The sequence below is a fragment of the Vigna radiata genome, chromosome 1 (assembly GCF_000741045.1).
Source record: "Vigna radiata var. radiata cultivar VC1973A chromosome 1, Vradiata_ver6, whole genome shotgun sequence".
Lineage (NCBI taxonomy): Eukaryota > Viridiplantae > Streptophyta > Magnoliopsida > Fabales > Fabaceae > Vigna > Vigna radiata.
The window spans coordinates 4,926,799-4,945,490 of NC_028351.1; the positions used below are offsets into that span (position 1 = coordinate 4,926,799).

Below are 18,692 nucleotides of genomic sequence, written 5' to 3' on the forward strand. Positions count from 1 at the left end.
TTTGCCATGGACTTTTAAATGTATTTTGAGGTTTTGGGTAGTGAATTTTAGAAGTAGGAGGTTTTAGAAAAAATGGAGAATTTGGGGTTTGTTTTTTAGTTTAATTGAACTTGTTCATACCCCTAAGTTGTTTGGTCAATAGTGAAAATTGGTAGATTTAAGTGTGGTCCATAAAGTAAGCTTGAAGTTGTTTTGAAGTGAAAATTTCACAATAGGAGTTAATAATAGTTTAAATTTGAGTATATATGTATATACAGGTTGGTTATATCTTTTATTATCATTTAGAGGTGTTCGAAGTTGGTAGGAATGCATGAGAGAAGACATGAGAGGTTGGAGTGATGTTCTTGGCAGTTTTGAAGGGCTGCTAGTTTATACAAAGGGGCTGGGCGAGTAAATTGCTCATTGGGCGAGTAAAGAAGGGTTTTGACAGTGAATTTCAGGGGCTAGGCGAGCACCCTCATTGGTTTATGGGGGTTTCTATTTTCATATTTGTTGGGCAAATGAATATGGTTTGTTGGGTGAGTTTGTAGAGTGTTTAAATATTAGTTCCAGGGGCTAAGCGAGCCAACTTACTTAGCTGTGAGAGCTCACTAGTTTTGCTCTCGTTAGGCCAATGGAGACTACTAGCTAGACGAGTAAGTTTAGGTTTCCTTACAAATTTTTAAGTGTTTTCTTTACTATGTTTATTCGTGAGTGGTGGAATGATGTATCTTATATTTTGTGATATAGTTGAAAGGTGTGATGGCATGTGAATGATGGTTATAAGGAGTTCAAGGAGAATTCCTTTAAATGATTACGTGAGTAAGTGTATGTATTGATATAGGAAGCTAGTAATTAAAGGGTATTCTAACGCTCTCAATAACCTTCAATTTCAAAAAGAGAATGATGATTATGTGGGAGAGAGTAGCAAGAAGTCCCTAGTCTATTAGTTATTTGTTAGCCATCGATGCTTGAAAGGATTAACCTTAGAGTGTGGTGATTTGTTGATGAGGATGTTGTTGTTGTTGTTATACTACCTCAAAGGTAGGACCTCTATAATTGGATATTGATACATGTATCTGAATGGTATGTGTGTGAATATGGTTTGATGATTGATAACTGAATTATTAAATGATGCTTACGTGTGTTCTTTGATAAACTAGGTTACCATTTTCTTTGTGTTTGTGTTTATTCATCTTTTGGGTTGCAATGGTCATTTTTACAATGTGAACAAATGAAGAGTTGTCTCTCGATTAGATGTTAGGAGGCGGAGACGGAGTAGAGGACCAACTTTAGTCTTCTTAGTTTTTGATGTTGTATGTATCTGTTTATAGATGTATATAGTTCCTTTTGATAGAGCTTTAGTCACACTTTAACTTTCTAGTGTAATGTGTTTTGTCAATAGAGATATTATTTTCTTTTCTAGTATGTTATACTATTATGGTTACATTTGGATAATTGTAAAAGTTCATATACGTTTTTTTTACAACTGTTCTAGTAGATTGGTGTGTAATTTATTCTATAATAGTGTTAATATTATTGAAAATTTGGAATGTTATAAATAATATTTTATTTTGAATTACTTTTTAATACAAAATAAAATTATAATGTTACAATTTTATTAATTAAAATATTTTTTTAATCTATCTAATTGGTAAACTTTTTTCTTTCATTTATATTCATATTTTTTTCAATATAAATAATTGAATAATTCCATTTTTTTCTCAATCCATTTATTAATATCTATTCCATCAAATTTATTTTCAAAATCCTTCTTTTTTTCTGGGTTAGTATAATGTTAGAGAATATTGTGAGATGCTTGTTAGATTGGGCCAAAGTCCATTATTTAAGGTCATTGGGTTTTCAACATTTGTTGGCATGCTTACACGGACTCTGTTAAGGTCATTGGTTTTCAACATTTGTTGGCATGCTTACACGGACTCTGGAAGCAATAACACGGTGTTCATTTGTTCACCCTTCACTCCTGAATTAAGTCATTCAAAAGTTATTGTCAATCACTTATTTGCTAAAATTACAATTTGATGAGTTCAAATCCAATCTAATTTGAATCATACTGGTGAAGCAATTTATCACTATTCCTGTCTCTGTCTTTAATAGTAAATAATTAATTGTGTAATTCACACTTATTTATGCCATAAAAATTATTTTAACTTTTGGTGAGTGATATGATTAAACTTCATTTTCCTGTTAATTTTTTGCTTGTGTGGAGTAGTTAAGTTGATGTGTCATTTCTAACATCTAATAAGAAAAATATATATTTTTCACTTGTCCAGTTAATTTATTTTATAAGTAAAAAATAATTGTTAGTGTTGGATGGATATTAAATGACAAATGAACATTTGTGTTTCATCTACATAACTTAATTTGGTGTAAACGCTTTTGCTTGCCTAGAAAAGATGACACAGAATAGACTTTAATGAAAATACACACATCTTATATCACAAATATAACAAAGTTTTAATATTTAATCCTGATAAAGGTTTTAAATTTTAATTAAATTTATTAAGTTATATATAATATACTTTTTACTTTTTAAAATGTAAATTGAGGAGACTAAGTTACCAATTTATGATGGTAAGATATGATGTGGATACCTAACCATATGTTACATAAGTGTTAAAAACATCAGTTGCTACATGTTAAGAGAAATCACATTGTGTGGTATATGTTTCTCTCACTTTCTTCTATACAAATTCCTGATTTCCAAGATGACATTCTTCTTCAGAGAGGTTCCAATGTTTTCAACAAGTTTTCAAGACCAACTTTTCACTGAGGAAATCAATTCATGCTTTCAAAACTCAAATTACCTATACAAACCATAATGAAAACCTAACAATGTCCTAGATAAATTGAGATAATGATCTACATAATTTGTCATTTAAATTTGAAATATATGTTTTGTTTTAAACATATTGAATGGATATTCTTCAGTCTATTCCAACAAGATACTTCTATTTCTTAAGTACTAAATGAGATTGTGAGGATGAAGATAGAAAATAAAATGTTAGATTGTGTGTCTTAATATTGTAAAATTATGACTTAGACTCTAATTCAACAAATATAAAGAGAGAAAAGAGTTATTATCTGTTTACACATGTAAAAATTAATCAAATTTTACATTCAAGACCATTAATAGAGTACAAAAATTAATCCAACACTTGGAAGGATTATACAAAATTGTATATAAAATTTAAAACATATTTAAAACTTTACTATATAATTTAATTTTAATGTATAATATGGTATTTAAAAATATATAAGTAAAAACTTAAATTATGTGAATTTGTGCCAGTGTGTGCATATTATCATGAAATGTTATAAAATGTATGTGTGTATAAGAGAAGGGTTAATTATTTTAACTAATTTTTGACCTAATAATGTATGTGTGTGTAAGAAAAGGGTTAATTAATCCTGTAGCAGAAAGATTAAAGAGTAAACAGATTTAGATAATGTTTGTAGTTAGGTTAAGGTGAAAAGAAAATGAAGAGGGGGTGATGATAAGTGGAGGTAATTAAAGAGAAAAAGAAAATACAAGAAGTGCAGAGATTGAAAATGATGAGATGAAAGGAATATATAGTGTTACAGTGTTAATGGGTGAGGGAGGAGATGTTTCCTGTGGAAGCTGAAGCTGAAGCTGAAGCAGAAGAAGAGGAAGAAGAGTTCTTATGGTTATGCATCCAAACTTTGAAAACTTGTCTACTAACTCCAATGCTTCTGCAGAACCTCTCAATCTCATCATCCAGATCCTTCCTCTGAAGCTTCCAACCAATTTTCTCCGCAAACGCCAGCATCTTCTCTTTCTGATCTGTGCTGAATTTCGACCTGAACCGCTTCTTACTCCCTCCCTCACCACCGTAATCCATGGCTTCAGGACTTTCCGGACCGACCGGATACTTCACTTTCCGGTGAAAGTTCCGGTGGCACCCACACGCCACGCATTGCAGCCCCCCGCTGTCCACCGTGAACTCCCCACACCCGTCGGTGGCATAGCTTCCCAGACTGGCTGCATGGTTTCTCAAGCACTCTCTGTAGATTGTCTTCCACTTCTCGCCAGATCCTCCTTCCATTTCTCTCTCTTTCTGCTTCCAAGCGCAGAGTGCATAAACTATATAACCCAACACCTTTCTTAGCATTTGCAATGACTACTATAGTCATCCTTGGATACCATAATTACAGTGTCTCTCCTTCTACGGACACGTACTCACTATTGCGAACTTCCACACTATATACGCATGTTAATATTATCTATCTTCATCAACAACATCCACATCACCCACTGTTACTAAGTAAACACAAGCAACAAAACATAATGTTTTCTAGACATGCAATACTATGAAGCTGTGACTAAACCCTAAATCTAACAAACATATAAACATGCATAATGTATTATAATTGTTCAATTTATCCAAAAGTATATATATTATCCAAGTGGGTCTATATAAAAGTAAACACTTTATTGACACATATATATATACTTTTAACATGGTATCATATTAAATGGAGCAGTAATTTAGAGCCCTTGCAAGGGACATGAGCGTCTATCAAGGAAATGAGAAAAGGTTGGGGCAGAGGGACCCTCAACAGTATGGGCTCTGTCCAATAATTCACTCTGGAATGCAGAAAACAAAACCTTGGGGAATTTCATTATTTTCTCTCTGCATACAGATACAGACACACCCCTCTTTTTGTACTTTTCTACTACTCATACTCTCAATTTCTTGTATAAATAAAATATAAAGTATAATGCTATTCATGTCAAACCATCTCCTCCTGGATCTATCTAGATAATATAAACCAAAGCATATATAAAGAGAGAAAACATTGGATTGTGGATTGTGCACTCCGAAAAAGGTCATTGGAAAACATACATGTTAGCAAAGTGAAAAGAGTAGGTGGTGGTAAGAAGTTAAAAGAAAAAGAATGGTTATTATAAGTGCATGGGAAAATGAATTTATATAGATTGAGTTGGCAATAATTGGGTGGGAGGAGGGAGTGAGGTGTAGGTATGAGAATGGTAAGAGGATGAGAAATATATAATATAAGATTTAGGAATTGAAAAAAAAAAATGAGTGGGTGGGATTTTGAGAGGCAAAAGACGCGTTCACTTGATGTGTCGGAAAACAATAATGGTTGGTTCAGTAGCTTTTGGGAACCATTTTGCTTTGCTTCCTTTTCTCCACTCAGTGTCCAGTCACTGTACAGTGTCAATCCCATGCCCACAAACCCACACACATTAACACATTTATCACTTTAGTTTACTACTTTCTTTCCCTTTTTTTTTTGTTAAGGCTGCAACAACCAAAATATGCTTCCTACCCTACCTCCCTCCCTCCATCTTTCTCTTATGCATATACTTGCCATTTTATTAATTATTTTCTGCTCTATCCTATTAGTTGCCATCTAATTTCATAATAGATGCTTTAGATAACAAATTTCAACTTTTCTCAGTGTGTTTCCCTTCCTTTTTCTCAATTACTCTATTCACCTTTCTATAATTCTTTGTCGGTGCAACAATGTGAACCCATATACTTCAATTTTGATTATCATCCTTATTCCATGGTGAGAATTGTAGTCAGTCATCAATATCAATGAAGATATTGTTGTATAAATATAATGAGATCATAAAATAAGTTTATTAAGGTTTGTGTTTTTAAAGATTTATTCGTTGTGTATATACATATTTCTTACAATACAACATGAACACAACATGAAAGTCTTTATTGTTTCCGAGGTATTCGATAAGATAAAATGTTCTAAAAAATAAATATATACAGCAATAATGAAAGAATAAAAGAGAAAAGAGAGTGAAAAATGTAGTATGAATGCATTATTTACAAAAGGAAGATGAGTTGTAAAACCCAATAACCTTTAGCTGACAATTGTGAAGGAAATCCAATGTTCAAGCATAAAAACCTTGAGAAGAAAACACTACTCATAACTTGCAATGGAGACTACATATTTGGTGGAGTGAATCTCGTAATCATAAGATCGAAACTCATGCTTTGATATTTTGCAACACCAATATCTCTGTGATTTTTGTAATACCAATTTCACAACAATTCCTCATTGCAAAATCACCAGAGATAGATAGAATAGATGAAGAAAATCAAGTGTATCAAATAAGATGAAACACATCATATTTGGTATAACAAACTACATTAATTAGTCTTAAATTAAGAAACTATACACAATGTAACAAACTATATGAATCAAAACACTTTGATATGATAGTTTGTCAATCATAATACACTCCATAATCCTTATTGTTATCGTTGTGTTATGCTTACTAAGTTATGTATGTACCTAATATTGATGAGTATTTAGAGATTATGTCAAGATCTCATACAAGTGGTCCTACTCAATAATCATCTAGGTTATTCCATTAAGTATATGCTGCAAATTATACAGCACCTGTAAGGGATATGAGAATCATTAAAACTTTGTTACCACCACTTATTTGTTTACAAGTGAATTAAGTATCATTTTCCTCGATGTTTCTAAAATCATATTTATCCCAAAGGTTTTGCCAGAAGATACTAGATTTCTTTTATACTTTACATAATCAATGGAAATAGTTTTACTCTTTAACTATAACTATAGCTATAACTATTGCTAATTGGCAATCAAAATATATTGATACATCTGAGGTTGGTTTCATTCCTAATAGAATGTTAATTAAAAAATTTGTTCATTACTCAACTTCACTACCCATCATTTCAAGAATAACAATCTCATATTTTATTGATGATTTGACAATAATTGTTTGTTCTACTGATCTAATAACACCTCCAAGTATAAATACATATTTACTAGTAGATTTGTTTTGAATGATTTGATTAACATCATTGTACCTTCTTCAATGAAAAATCCATTATAAACACTCAGTATACTTACTTAATCTACTTACAACATAAACAATATCAAATATAGAAAAACTTATCAAATATAATAAACTTCCAATTATTTAAATATATTGAGGTTAAGAAATATATTATTCTCTACTTTTTCTTTAATTAAAATTAATATCTTAAAATATATACTATCTCGTTTTCTTGTTATTCTAACTTCTAAAATTACATTAAATTCACCTATAAATAATTCACATTTCAAAGTTAAAATCTTAAAACTAATTTAATTATAGAAATTATCACATTATCAAATATTAACATGTAACATGTATATAACTATATAATGACATATTTATCATTATCAACATTATTAATCAATATTATATTATTAAGTAAAAAACAATAGCAATTAATTTTTTTCTCTTTTTGAAATGGGTTAGACTCAATGAGGCAAAAAAATTTATTAAAAAATATTTTTAGTAATTAAGTAATATTGTTCTAATTTGACCCTTTCACACCCCTAAATATTAAGACAGAATTAATAACCTTTAATTAAGAGACAGATAAACTTTATTTCTCTTTCTTCTTCTTTCACACGTGAGGAGCGGCTCACTTCTGTCTATCACAGTTTGTTCGAGATACAGTCCCTCAAGATTTCCATCCCAGCCACCGTGGCGCCATCTGTCACGACGTCGGTCTCCACCGAAGACGTCGCCAGCGAAAACCAAGGGACGCTGTTTCCATAACCTCAAATTAAAAGCTTTAGTTATATTTTAATCATCCACACAATCCATTTAAGATTTGTAAATGTTGATTTAAGGTGATAACAATGTTTAGGTTTGCTAGCTTTTGCTTTTCGTGGTTCAATAATTGAGCTTAAAAGAGTTAGTGAATGTGTTGGTGAGCTATGTTACAAATACAAGTTATTGAAGAAACGAGCATAAAGAAAACGAAAAAATGTTGGGTATATTGTTAACTTCAATCAATTTTAGTTTTCATATGTATTGTATTAAGCGTTTGAGTTCTTCTTAGGACTTTACATTGCATAAATTTCTTAGACACAACAAAAGCTTCTATATCTCAAATAATATAGAGTTGAACATTGAACGTTTCCTCTGGATTTTTTAGAAATGGAAATATGATTAAATAAATGGTAGTTTAAAAAGTTAAGGATAAAAGTTTAGTGATCATTAAACGTGAAAAAAACAAAAAACATTGATACATAATGACAAAAAGAAGGTTATAAGGGCGTTGTCTTATAAGGGAGGGCTTTTCTTCCATCCCGCACCTCCCATCCTCTTTATTTGCACCTCCCTCCAGCATTACTGTGAGGGGAATTGTAGGAAGCCCCTCACAGTTTTTGAATTGAGTGTTCAGATGGGCCTTTTGAATCCAAAAATACCTTTTGAAAGATCCTAGACATCATCCTATCATTTGGAGAATTGTAGGAAGGTGTTTCATCTTACACCTCCAAGTGATTCATCCTGCACCTCCAAGTTTCTAAAATACCCCTAATTAATTAGGTGATTATTTATTAATTTTATGTTTATTGACTGTTTCTCTCTCCAACATTAACTACACCTCCATTTTCTCCCTTCATGCATCTCTCCACTCCTACACTCCCTTCATTTGTATTAACACTTCTAATAATTTTTTCTTCTTATTATTATTTTTTCTCCTCATTCCACGATAAATATTTTGATTGAAGTTTTCCTTTTCCAGCTTATATCAGTTGTTATCTTTCTGAAGATTTACTATAAATATTTAAAAAGAATTAAAGTTGTGAAGAATTGCATCGGATATAAAAGTGTACAAAGGTCTCGTCGGATATCAATATTCGAAAGAATAACCATCGGATATGAATATCCGATTTATTTATTTTTTATGCTTCTTTTTTCTGTTTTTTTCATTTAAATATGCGTTTGTTTTATTAATGTTTCCTGCATGTTTTTTTTCATGTTTCTTTATTAATATTGGTTAGCCAGTTAATTTATTTTTTATAATTATTAAACTTTGATAATATAAACAATGTATTTTAAATGTTTAATTATTATAATATAAATAAAAATTTTATTACTCCTTTTCAAAAAATTTTATCTTGCAACAGAAAAATTAACAACAATTGTCTGTGAATTGCAGAAAGGTCCCAAGCGCAACCTACATCGGATATGATCATCCGATTTACGCTGAATCGGATATCCAGATCCGATTCAACCCTTTTCGTGTTTGCGTATCCGAGCAAGTGCAAATCAGCCATGAAAATACTACATCTTCTAATCCTTACACTATTATATCTACAACACAGTATAAAATAAATATGGCATAGGAATCCACCAATCTTTGGCACCAGCGAGAAGAAGCGAGAGTTATGGTGTTGTACTGTCTGTGTACCTTGGAAATCGTGGAAGAAGACGAACCTCTGAAACTAGTGGAAGCAGTTGTTGTGGTGTCTGTGTGTGCCCAGAGTGTGCGTGGAAGCACTGGAAGAACACGAAGAAGAGGACACGTGCTGTGTGTGTCTCTGGAGTGAAATGAGATGCGAAACAGAGATGTTGAGATGAGAAAGTGTCTCTGGAGTGAAATGAGATGCAAAACAGAGATGTTGAGATGAGAAAGAGAGGGTATTTTCGAAGATGAGGAGTGAAAGTGAGAATGTGAGATTTGAAAACAAGGAAGAATAATAACTGCTGAAGAATAAAAACTGTAGAGGATCTTTGATCATTTAATTAATTTAAACATTAATACTCTTTTAAACAGGGCTAATGTAGACATTCTGAAAATATTTGGAGGTGCAAGATGAAGTACTTGGAGGTGAAGTATGAAACCCTCATCGTAGGAAGTCCCTCACAGTTTTTGAATTGAGTGTTCAAATGGGCCTTTTAATCAAAAAATACCTTTTGATAGATCCTAGACGTCGTCCCTATCATTTGGAGAATTGTAGAAAGCCCTATTCGTACCTTTGAGCCCTCCTATTCTTCTTCGGCCTCATCATCACAAATTCTGCCTGCACCTCCGTAGGTTACTTGAAAAGACCATTTTACCCCTATCTCATTCTAATATTCTTCTGACCCGGTGCACCTCTCTCCTCTCTCGCCCTTCTTCTCTCTTTTTTCTTCCCACCATCCTTCATCCCTTATACAAATTTTCAATGACATAGAGAAAGTGAAAGAAAATGCAGGAAAGCTTTACGGGAAGATAAAAAAAATATGATTAGACACATTGATGGGACACATACACCATGCACCCTCTTACCCTCCACACAGTCATTTGTTACTCCAAGTATAACTCCCTCCTCTCCAAGTTAAAGAATTTAGTTACATTAATTTGTAGATTTGTAGATTTATGAGCGATGAAGGATACAATGATACATATTTATATTTATTTCACACATATTATAAGTAAGGACGGACAAAATTAACTGTATTATTAAAATTTGTATTTAATCAAAAACTAATTTTTTGAACTGAAGAAAAAATTAGTTCAGACAATATAAATTGAATTATTTTCTGTACTTTCAAACTACACTGTACTAAACTAATTTAAATTGTTTGTAATATGAGTTTAACTAAATTACTATTACTATATATATTAACCTGTTTCTAAATTGTACTAATTTTGAATTGAACTGTATAATTTTTGAACTGAACTGTACAAATTGAGTTAAATTACAATATTTTTTGACTAAAAAAACTAAAAATGGTACTATTTACCTATTTCATTCATAATATTATTAATATATGTTTTTCCTTAAATAACAAAATTAAAAAATTGATGAGTTGGGTTAAACAAAAAATCGAGACTTAGGAAAAATGTCGAAACAAGTCAGAGTTAAAATTTGATCAAGTCGGTCTCAACTGAAATTTGATTTAGTCAACCCTGATAAAAAATCGAACAAATTCGATTGGAATAGTCATGATCGAAACTCAATTCAATCTCAATTGAAAATCGACCGAATTTGGCTGAGTTGGCCCTGATTGACAATTGACCTAATTCGAGTGGAACGAGCATGACCAAAACTTTGTCGAGTTGGTCCCTATCGAAATTGGTCGAATTCGACCAAGTCAGCATTGGTTGAAAATCAGTGAAATTGAACTGGGATGACTATAAATGGTCGAGATAGTCCTAATCGAAAATCGATCGAATTCGATTAAGTCAACTCTAGCTAAAAATTGGACAAATTCGGACGAGACACACATAGTTGAAACTCGGTCAAGTTAGTCCCATTTGAAATTCGAACGAGTCGGTCCTTGCCAAAAATGGTCGAATTCGCCAAGTCAAGTCCCTTCGAAAATTAACAGAATTCGATCGAGTCAGCACCGACCAAATTTTGGTCTAATCAATAATAACCAAACTAAACTGCAACTGTAAAGACTTTCAAACAAGTAAAAATTATAAAATAAATTAGTTTTAAGTTAATGAGTAGTTACCTAAACTATAACTTTAGAAGTTCAGTTTTCTAAAACTAGACCATCAAATAGTACAGTTCATTTTTATTGTAAACAATTTAGAATTTTTTATTCAATATTACTCCTAATTAAAAATATAAAATGATTATAAAAGAGTAAAATTTTGAACTTTTCAGAAAAAGAGAGTAAAAATTAAGAAGTGTCAAATAAATGTAAAATATTTATGTGTTAAAGTATCATTTTTGTTTATGAAATAGAAAATAATTCTTTGATACACATTCACATTCATTTGACACATTGTTTCTTGTAACACCCCGACAACTTACAAGAACTATTGACTGCCCCCACACATCACCACGAGACTTTCCAGTGTCCTTTGTCCTCACTCGCACACTTTTCGGGAAAACTTCCCGGAAGATCACCAATCCCAGAATTTCTCCAGGCTAAGCACGCTTAACCATGGAGTTCTTATGGGTTAGGCTTCCGAAAAGTAAATGCATTTTTGGTGATATGGGTAACCAAATCAATTCCTCTAAGTTATCCTTCAACTTTATAGTCTCATACCTATATAGTCTTCAAATCCCTCTCATTCCGGTGTATGTTCGATTCTTCCATGTGTCCCTTCCACTGGAAGCCTGCCAGGAGCCGCTCCTTGTCTGTGCCCCCTACACCATGCCTCTTGCACCAGCGATCACTCCCCGTCCTCGTCAGTGTCCGGGTGTCACATTTCTCACTTCCTGTTATAAAAATCATGTCAAATGAGTGTAGGTATGTCAATCTACCACTACCCTTCATGAAATGAGATTTACAATGTGTTATTATGCTTGTGAGTTGGAAAAAAATAATAATAGAATGACACATGTGACATCCCCATTATATACGTCATGCATATAAAATAAGACGTCACCACATACTATACTAGAAAGCAGTTAGAGTAATTAAAGTATGAGGATTAAAGTCATCCACAATTTGAGTAAGACTTTGAAACTTAAAGTGCTAGAGTATCTCAAAATGACATAAATTTAAAAGTGTTCCAAAAGGGCTCAACAGGCCTAGAAATCATAAAGAGTCTAAGCAACAACATCTTCATTTCCTTCCAAGACGTTCTCTAGGGAGACCTCATTCTCCTCTGCTCACATCCAAAATGGATGATCATCGCAACCGGAAAGCACACACAAACATGGCACAACACAAGCAATGCAAGGGTGAGCTAATTATATATATAAAAAAAAAACATGTATCAGATTAAACATATAATCATACAAGAGTGAACTTAAATCAAAATAGTAAGAAATACAACATAAGCAATATTCATTCTAGACTTGACTCGTCCGGACATTAAAATGATAGTTGGACTATGGCGAGTCTTGCACCCGTGGTGACTTATGAAACTTGGGTTCCCTACCCTGCCACACTCACGAGGTTAGTCCGTTCCGCGCCTTGAGGCATACTGGGAGCCCCCAAGACTAAGGACCTCCTGCTACTTCTCACCACATGGTTCAACCTCTCTAAGTGAGTTTGATTGACCATTGAAGCGTCAGAATGACTCCCAAGGTTGAGCCCCTACTTTCATTTTAAAACACTAAGAATCTCACCAAGAGATTCGACACTTTGAATCACACTTACTAACTTGAATTATAATGTACTTTGAAACATACCATGAACAACCTGGAAATCATACCTCTTTACTTTCGAACTCCTATACTTTGGATTATAATCAACACAGATGTTAAAGTTCTAAAATTCAAAGTAATTATTTAATCAAAAGAATAAGTTAACCAATACTTCGTAGACTTCAACCCTGAAGTGTAACATTATTCATAAGAAAACCCAAGAAGGCAATACAATTACTCCTCTTCTATTCCACTACCTATGCAACTTTTCACGTAAAACTCCCTTAAACAAAAGATATACCCTTCTCAATCTACCATCGATGGGACCTATAAGTAGTAATACAAATCTCTACACTTTTGAAAATATCAAACCAAGAAAATACTGGAACTTCTCCCCTGCACCTTCACTTTTAATTTCCTTAAAATCAAATGATCTCATCTATTAAAATATTCAAAATTCCAATCCAAATAAAAAGTTTCTCTCCTGGACGTAACCTTTCCTATATAAAATAATAGATAAAAAAACTAAAACATGTTTATATTAAATCCACGACCATTCCTTTATTTAATTATATATTTTTTTCTAACTTATAAACTCACCAACTCTGTAACCAAACTTCACTCAAAATAAAATTTTATTCTCTTTTCTATACTATATTATATTAATAGAAATTAAAATCACACACAATTTCAGCTTCTAATTATATATATATATATATATATATATATATATATATATATATATATATATATATATATATATATATATANATAATAAATATAACTTAATCCTGTTAAGTTTCGATACATATATATTATTATATAATATATGTAATATAATCCCTTATATAGAAGTTATATATATTATATAATATACAAAAGAATGTAAAAGATATATTAATGTTAAGTTTCTAAACAGTCATATAAAAGTTATATATATTATTATACAATATGCAATGGTAAGTAAAAGATATATATTTATATTCTATACAAAGATCAGAAAACCAAATGAATATAGTATAATATATTATTTATATCAATCTTGATATTAAAAGGAAACCTAACAAATCTAAAAACTCATCATCCTATTTCCTCTTCTGTTACCCAATTTCTCTCACATCTTATATAATCAATTTAATAACATTACATTCAATTTCTGTTAGCAACTCAATTCAAAGCAGATAAGATTCATCACCATGCCAATTCACAGATTTATACTGGCATCCAGTAAAATTAACAATTGCAGAGCAGCTTCACAAATACATCAGTTCAACATTCAACATGTAATTATTTTATAAAATAAATTCCTAAAAAAAATAATCAACTCCCCTTACCTCTAGGTTGTCCCGTACAGTCTATAGAAAACACCCTAATAGTGACCCACACGGCGATGCACTTACAGAACCTACAAATCACTAAATTGGTGATGGAGAACAACTCTTAGGACTAAAACACAATAGAAATCAGAAAAGGGGGTTGTAACTGCTTTAAATCAGTAAAACCCAAATCCTAGGTTTCGAAAATGGCGGAGGAAACAGGGAAGCAACTTACCAGAAGGAGACATAGAAAGTAATTGGTTCGAAGTGAAGTCCTTGACGCCAGGAACGGTTTGGCAGCACCCAAGTAAGATTTGAACGGTTCAATGGAGAAGAGTAAAGCTAGAGAGAAGGCAGAGGATTTGAAGAACCTAGTTTGAGAGAGAAGGGAAAATGACTTAATGAAAGATCTGATTTTAGAAAAGCCCCTTCTAAGGCTAAGGCACCCTTAGTCTGATGGGTTTGGCTGCCCCACATATTAAGGCCTAATGGCTTTAAAATAATTTTCAGTCTTTACAACACACATTTAAATTTATTTAACACATATTATAAGAATAATATAATAATAAAAAAATAAAATTATATATATATTTTTTTTTCATGTTAAATAAATATAAAAATTTATGTATACAATATATATTATTTGAAAAAGTATTTAAAATAGAGTATAAAAATATAATGATTATAAAAGTGTAAACTTTTATGTATTTTTTAAAAAATAAAATAAAAAATAAATAACAATGATATCAAATAAATATAAAAAATTTAAATATATGAAAAAAAACAAACCACTTTTCTAATTTTCTATTTTAAATGTGATGAAAAGAAAGATGGGAGAGTGGTTGGTATGGTAATTGGTAACTGGGAAAAGGAAAAGTGAGTGAGAAGCAAACTAATAAGAAAGTGGACCCTATTGCTTCTTCAATCTCAATCTCATATATGTTAAAACAAAAGAAGATTCCCAGCTGAAGATAACAAAACTTTGTGATTATTATTTTGGCTTGGACCACTCTTTTGTTTCTTCATCAACCCAGAGAATTGTGCATTAAATGCAGGCCTTCTTCCAATTCACTCACTGTACGGAAACCCACTTCAATGTCTAGGTCCACTCACCATCATCATTTCACTCTCCATTCCTTTGACCTTTTCCTCTGCAAGCCCATTATCTTCTTTTCTCTTCTCTTCTTCCTCATTTTCCTCTCCATTTCTCAATCTAAATATGCATATACATTACAACTTCGTTTCGTTTGCGATTAAGGTTGTTGGTTTTCCACTTAATAGAATCATTGTCTTTCTTCTTTTTTTTTCTACTAAAACCTCAGAGTTATGATTGGGATGTCTCTTTGCACTGTGTTACTTGAAAAGAAAGCATGGAGAAGATATATTAATTATTGTGCGTTGATTGTGACCCACAACTAAATAGTTTAAGCGATTTTAGATTCAATATATATATAGTTTGTGGACTACGTGATATATGCTTCTTCAACTTCATAATTTCGATCACTTGAACAACCAAGAATATCATATACAACGTCTAATGCTTCTGCTAAGTGAAACAGTGGTTTATCCTGAATGGTAGAATGATATACAATAGTATCTTTAGAATAGAAAAGTTTTTGGACAATATTTGAAGGGTAACTTACACATTAAAAGCCTAATGCTCAAACTTGAAGCAAAATTTTCTAGATATATATTACGTGATTTTATTCTTATTTACCGGAGTTAATTTTTCTAAAATATGTTTTAAAGAGAATATGAGTTATTTTTGTTAGTTTTTATTGTCATGTGGGCTCCATTATTGCAGCGTTACCCCTTTTATATCATCCACTGAACATCAAGAAAGTGTATTTTTTTTTTTTTTTATGTTATTCCTTCTTTTTTGTCTTTTCATCTATAGACTCTTTTCCTCATATCAAATGTTAGCTCTAGCCTTTCATTCCAATTTTGATCATCAACAACATAATCTTGTTATTGATGACACCTGCATATATTCTTCTCATGTTCTTAATTTGACTGCACCTTTATCTATTATGGGAGATTAGTTTTTAAGCAATAATTAAGGCTCAATTGCTTTGGTGGTTGTTATTAAAATCAGTGGCTTGTGTGTGTGTGAGAGAGAGAGTTTTTTCACCACTAATAGCACTTGTGGGGTCTTTTGAGAGATCTATAGAGAGATTTAAGAATCGATGGTAGACCTAATTCAAATATGGTAATTGGTGTTTCATTTTTATTTCTCACAATTGTCCATACTCTTTCTTTCCATGTGCCAATTCCTTTAATCTCTTGCGTGTTCTTTGTTTAGGTAATCTCAAATTGATTATATGGTCTTGAAAGTCATGATTCTAGAAAAAATGCTTCTTGAATTCCCAGTAAATAAACAACTACAAGTGTATACGCCTTTCTGATTTTTCTTTTTTCTGAACTTTTATCTAAAACTTCTAAACACTGATTGATCAGTGGATATTCTTCTACATTGCATTGATAAGGCCCAGTTTAACACTTGTTAAGCATGGTTCAGTTCAGATGCACTGTTAAACTGTAGCAGAACCTGGTTTCTTTAGTTCACACAGTGAAATCTTTATACCTCAAATTACAACATATATCCTCCTTATCTTATCCACGCAACTCCAAGCAATGAATGAGACTCCTCAAATCCAGCCATATCACTCACTCATAGCCTCTTATTTCCTATACATTTATAACCAAAACAATATAAAGAATGCTTTAAATATTTTCATAAATTAAGCAAAAATATATATATAAATAATTAAACTGATAAAAAACATAAATATATAGTGGTTGAATAATTTCTCAAGTTCTACAACTGAGAGGTTGCTAGGGTTGTGATTCTTGGTAAGGATATAATAAATCTTATATAATTAGGGTTAATTTGTTCTATATTGAAAGATGGAAAAAAAATTGACATTTAAAGAAGTGATGTTTTAATACTATGAATGAGAAGAAGCAGAAGCAGATATGTGATAAACATAACAGATAGTTTTGGGAGAGAAAAACTGGTGGAGAAGAAAAATGAAAGTGAAAATTTATAGTTATTAAGTTTAAGACATACACATAAATACAGGCACAGTTTGTGATCCCATAATAACTGCTCTCATTATTTGTACCTAGAACATACTAGTAAATAATTATCTCCTCGTGATTTGTATTGATTTTCCCTGTCATTTAAACTTCATAACTTCACATTTAAGTCTTGTTTATCCATTTCACTTTCCCTCTTTCAACTCCAAATTTGATCGGATATCCTTCTTTTACGGCCCATGTCAATGTGATGCCAGGACAGTATCGGAGCACCAAAGCTTTATCTATGGAAAGGTCTTTTTCTTCTTCTTCTTTTTTTTTCATCTATCTTCCTTCTTTTCCCTCCCATTATCTATGCTAAGGTCCATGTTAATTGCCCATTATTGATCTTCTTCACTAAAGTTTTATCGTATAAGGTCAATAATACCAAAGACCTTTTCAAACAGAACAAATCCTTCTGCAAAATTCCACCTGACTACTTGTGCCAAAATTTCTCCCACGACCTTTTATTTTTTAATTTTTATGATTTGCTAACTTTCTTTGAATGATCAATGAGAAATTATTGATGTGTTGAAAAATAAAGCAGATATAATTGAAAAAAAAAAATATACAAGGCTTTTGAACTTGGTTTGTACGTGTAGCACAGCACTAATCATGCTTCAGTGGATTTCTTCTTTTGTATCTCTATGTTTTGGACAGTTTCTTTTGATAATAATGCTGTCTAAAGGATTAGTAGGGTGTAATGAACCCTACTGTAACTACTCCCACTCCTATACATATATCTACTTGAACTGCACATCTATTAATATTTTCTAAAACCTAATTTAAACTGGCAGTGCTATATATACCAAGTAACACAGAAAAGAAACATGATGCAGTGGCGCCATTTATCTTTCTGAGTCTACAACTGCGGTGTGCATTACAACAGTTTGCTGAACAAAGTCGTTAAATGAATCGCCACAGATAATATTTTAATCAAAAGATAGAATGAGAATATTATACGCACGAGAAAAAGTTGTATTAGATTGGATTGATTTTGAAGGACGACCTGTAGAATATTATCCATGTTACTAGTTTTGGCAATATATCATATATAGATGTGTCACTGCATTTCAGATATATCAAAACCTATAGTATACTATCTATGTTAACATAAACGAATGATAGACTATGATTATGCATAAAGTTATTTTTAAAGAAAACACAACTGTCATATACAGGTACATAATTCAAATAACAATTGGGGTACATTTATAATTAAGTTTGGTGTTTTGGCTGACTGTACCTTCCTCTATTTATGGAAGTGTTTCATCATTGTATGCGTGTCTATATATATAAATATAGACCTCATTCAACCAAAAAAAAATCTAATACGACTCACAAATTTAAACGATAGTAGTTATTATCATTATGACTAGTGCGTAAGTATGCAGAATTCCTCTAGTAATAGAAAATCACGGGGTGTTGGTA

General features: G+C 31.7%; 1 protein-coding gene across 1 annotated transcript; it reads right to left on the bottom strand.

Annotated features, from left to right (window-relative positions):
* Positions 1-3,441: 3,441 nt before the first annotated feature.
* On the bottom strand, positions 3,442-4,133 carry LOC106767737 (zinc-finger homeodomain protein 8). The gene has a single exon (XM_014652686.2). The coding sequence runs from the start codon at positions 4,131-4,133 to the stop codon at positions 3,588-3,590; it is 546 nt and encodes a 181-aa protein (XP_014508172.1). The 3' UTR covers positions 3,442-3,587.
* Positions 4,134-18,692: the final 14,559 nt, after the last annotated feature.

Excerpts from the sequence above, each read along its gene's own strand:
- LOC106767737 (XM_014652686.2), bottom strand. The coding sequence starts at position 4,133 with ATGCTAAGAAAGGTGTTGGGTTATATAGTTTATGCACTCTGCGCTTGG.